General features: G+C 54.7%; 1 protein-coding gene across 2 annotated transcripts; it reads left to right on the forward strand.

The window, feature by feature from the left end:
• The first annotated feature begins 569 nt into the window (after window positions 1-569).
• On the forward strand, window positions 570-2,906 carry LOC148051633 (permeability factor 2-like). Of its 2 annotated transcripts, XM_087735685.1 has the most exons (4): window positions 570-950; window positions 1,120-1,246; window positions 1,320-1,403; window positions 1,826-2,906. In XM_087735685.1, exons 1-4 carry the CDS (start codon window positions 875-877, stop codon window positions 1,842-1,844), a joined length of 306 nt encoding a protein of 101 aa, XP_087591811.1. In that variant the 5' UTR covers window positions 570-874; the 3' UTR covers window positions 1,845-2,906. The 2 variants fall into 2 exon arrangements, with proteins under 2 accessions (XP_087591811.1, XP_087591810.1); XM_087735684.1 differs by having other exon boundaries at window positions 1,320-2,906.
• Window positions 2,907-3,584: the final 678 nt, after the last annotated feature.

Genomic DNA, 3,584 nt, shown 5'->3' on the forward strand with positions numbered 1-3,584 from the left:
CAATTATTACCTCTTTGAAAAGATCTTGGGGGAAAAGTTTTGATTACTCTTCACTGCCCCAGAAAGCACAACAGCAGCCCAAAGAAAAGACTGAAATAAAGCAATGCACGATCTCCAAAGACTGGGAAGAAAGGGTGGGATGGCTGTGGCACCTCTGGACTGCACCTGCTGCTCAGGGGCATCCCTGCATCCTCTGGCAGACTTTAAGGCTTGACATCTTTCCAGCCGGCTGGGAAGGGCCCCGACCACTCACGGCTTTGCATAACATGCAGGGCTTTTTGCTTTTCAGCTAACAACTAAATCCACAGTGAAATTACTGTGTGCTTGGCAGAGAAACGCAGGCGCTAAAACTAAATGTGAACTTATCCTTAGATGCAGAAGACAAAGGATTTTATGTCCCAGTTTCCACCAGCATCTTTCAGGCTGAGGAACTTCAAGGACACTTGGGCTGGGCTAAATTTAACCTCCAAATTCTGGCGTCTAAACGACAGTCCGTTCCTGTATGAGTCGCCACTGCTGGCTCCCCGCCCCTGCTGGGCTCCCCGCTCAGTGAAGCCGGCTGAACGGACAGCTCCGGCCAGGGGCAGGGAGAGCGGCCGGGGCACGGAACCCGACGCCGCAGCCCGTTCGTGCACCCTGCAGGCTGCCGGCTGCCGGGCGGTGCCGTGCCGTGCCGTGCCAACCTGGCGGGTCACAGGCAGGGAAGAGGGCGAGCAGCGGCTGCCCGAGGATGTGCAGGGAGGAGAGAAAGATGCGTGACGGCGTGTGAATCACGTTTCTCCGGCCCGACGGCTGCCGGCGGGAGATAAAAGCACCGGCGGACAACGGGCCCGCACAGCCGCCTCCCGCAGCGCCGCCGCCGCCAGCGCTCGCCATGAGCCCGCACCTCCGCCTCCGCCTCCTCCTCCTCCTCCTCCTCCTCCTGGCCGCCGCCGCCGCGCTCTGCCGGGGTAAGCGGCTGCGGGCTGGCCCGGCAGGCTGAGCCGGGGGCAGCCGGCCCCGCAGCCGAGCGGTGCCGGCGCCCCGGGGCCCGGCGGGGCGTCGGGGCGGGTCGGGGGGCCGCGGGGCCCCGGAGCCGAGGCTCAGCCGGCGCCTCTCTCCCTCCCTTCTGCCCGCCAGGTGCGCCGCTGGCCGGGGAGCTGCGCTGCCGCTGCCCGCGGACCGTGTCCGAGGTGATCCCGCCGCGGCGCCTGGCCCGCGTCGAGCTCGTCGCCGAGGGGCCGCACTGCGCCGTGCCCGAGGTCATGTAAGTGCCCGGCCCCGGCCCCGGCCCCGGCCCCGGCCCCGGCCGCGGCCTCACCCCCTGCCTCGCCCCGCAGAGCCACGACGAAGCAGGGCCAGACGGTCTGCCTGAACCCCGCCGCGCCCTGGGTCAAGCTCATCCTCACCAGGATCCTCAACAGGTACCGCCGGCGGCCGGGGGCCGCTGCTTTGGCCGCGCAGCTGCCCACACTACCCGGGCCCTTTCCGAGGCCAAGCCTGGCTTTCGGCTGGGTTTGAAACCAGCGTGGGTGTCGCAGGGATAACAAGTCACATTCTGCCATCGATTTCTATGGGGAAATCTGTTTAGTTATGCCACAAACTTGCCCAAGAAGTGGCTGCTTTGTTGGGAAGAGAAGACCCCGCGGGTCAGGTGGAGTATCCACAGCAAATGCCTGAGTCAGTGCAAATCTGGCCGCAGTTCTGGGCCAGCGTGGTCCACCGTCACCGTCGGGCATCTTTTCCAGAAGACGCATCCCCTATGGCGCTTATTGTCTGGGGCTGCAGGAGGATTTAAGGAAAGATTTCCTGACTGGCTTTATAATTCGAATTCTGCCTGTTACAGTTCACATAACCAGGTCTGAGGGAAGAAACATCTCCAAAAGAAACTACCTGTGTTTGCCAGGAGGTGCCAGGAGATGGATGCTGGAAGAAGATAATAGCCCGACTCTCGAGTTTTGATGTGTTTGTGGACCAACCGTTCTATGTTCAGTCCCTCTAAGACTCTCCCCTCTTCTCCCCTCCCCTCCCCTCCTATTTATTATTGCCTATTCCTACGTATGTATTTATTGACTGAGCTAAAGTGATTGAATCTGATAAGACAGCGTAGGCTTTGCTAGGCGCCTCTCGGCGACCTTGCTGCAGTTCTCACAATCTGAGTAGCCCCACCTTTGTGCAAGCTCCTTCTCTCCCAATACTATTTGCCAACAAGTTCTGATAATAGCATTCATATCCGAAAAGAAGATGGGCGCGTGGTGGAGACGGCTGTGCCAGTGTCTGCAGACAGTCTGGTGCGCGGAGGTTTGAATGGGCAGTGTTGATGACAGCGGGCGATCCTTCCGTTGGGAATACCAAGATGGCCAAGTCTGAGCGCTGCCTGGCACTTAGCATTTCCGTGCCCGTGCAGGATTACAGAGGAATGAAAACTGCTTGACGCACGTGCGGTACTGTGCTGCCATGCTCAGTCTGCTGCCTTGGGTGCCTAAACGAGCCTTGGGCTCGGAAGGTTTTGCTACATCTTTTTTTCCCCGCTCTAACGTACTAGCAATTACTGTGGGATGCCTAGGATCTTTTTGCACGAGATACTGCACAAAGAAATTACAGAAAGCTCGCTCCTGAAGTCTCACTCTGTTCAATACTTAGGACAGTTTAAGAATTTCCATGAAATTGTGGGGTTTCATGCCGAGATTGCTTTGGTTTCTAACGAGATAATATTGGGGTTTCTTTGTTTGTTTTTAAATGAGTTTACATGTAATTATTTGGTATTTATACACAAGATGTAAAGGAACGGTAAATGTTCTGAAGGGGCTTAGATATTTTATGTCTACTTGTATGACATACTGTCATAATTCATGTAGAATAATTTTCCTTATTCTGCTTTGGAGAAATGTGTTTATGTAAAAAGGTGGATTTATCATGGAGTGATAATTTAATGAAATATAATGCAATAAAAATATTTTCTTGTTGAAAAATACACTGTTTTTTTTGGCGAATCCCATGTTAAGATGGACCTGTGTACCCGGGTCAGGTTGGCTAGCTGGGAAGCAGGGAAGCAGTAACCTGTGTGCGTGCCCAGGGCTTCCCGGGCACACCTGCGGTCCAGCTCTTTCTGGCGTGGCGGGGACGCTTTGTACGGAGCAAACGCGCTTTTAGATTCAGAGGCACGTTATGGCAGCCTTTCACTCCGAGCTGCTGATGTGAAGAGAGATTAGGCCCAGGACGGATGTATTGAATCCAAGTAAGTAAGCCCTGGCAAGGATCTGCAGGCACTTGCATTCCAGTTTGAGTTGAAGTGGGGCTGCGTTTAAAGTTAAACATGTTTTGCTGGGTGGGCAGGAGCAACAGTGTCTGCTGCGGTAAGAAACCCCGACAGTTCACAACAGTAACTTTATTTCCAGAAAAAGAAATGGTTCAAGTCCCGGCTGTAACAAGGAGCCCTGACACCATTTAAAGCAAAGACTCTCCACATCTGGATTCTTTTTTAGTGCACCTTTCCAGTGCAAACAGTAGCTTCAATCACTTGGTACATAGTACTTATTTAGCGATAGAAAAATCGATCGCTGTTTGCTCATGAAATTCAATAGCACCTTATCTGAAGGAATAAC

Source organism: Nipponia nippon, unplaced genomic scaffold (assembly GCF_047370975.1).
Source record: "Nipponia nippon isolate SJK-2023a ecotype South Korea unplaced genomic scaffold, ASM4737097v1 scaffold_6, whole genome shotgun sequence".
Taxonomy (NCBI): domain Eukaryota; kingdom Metazoa; phylum Chordata; class Aves; order Pelecaniformes; family Threskiornithidae; genus Nipponia; species Nipponia nippon.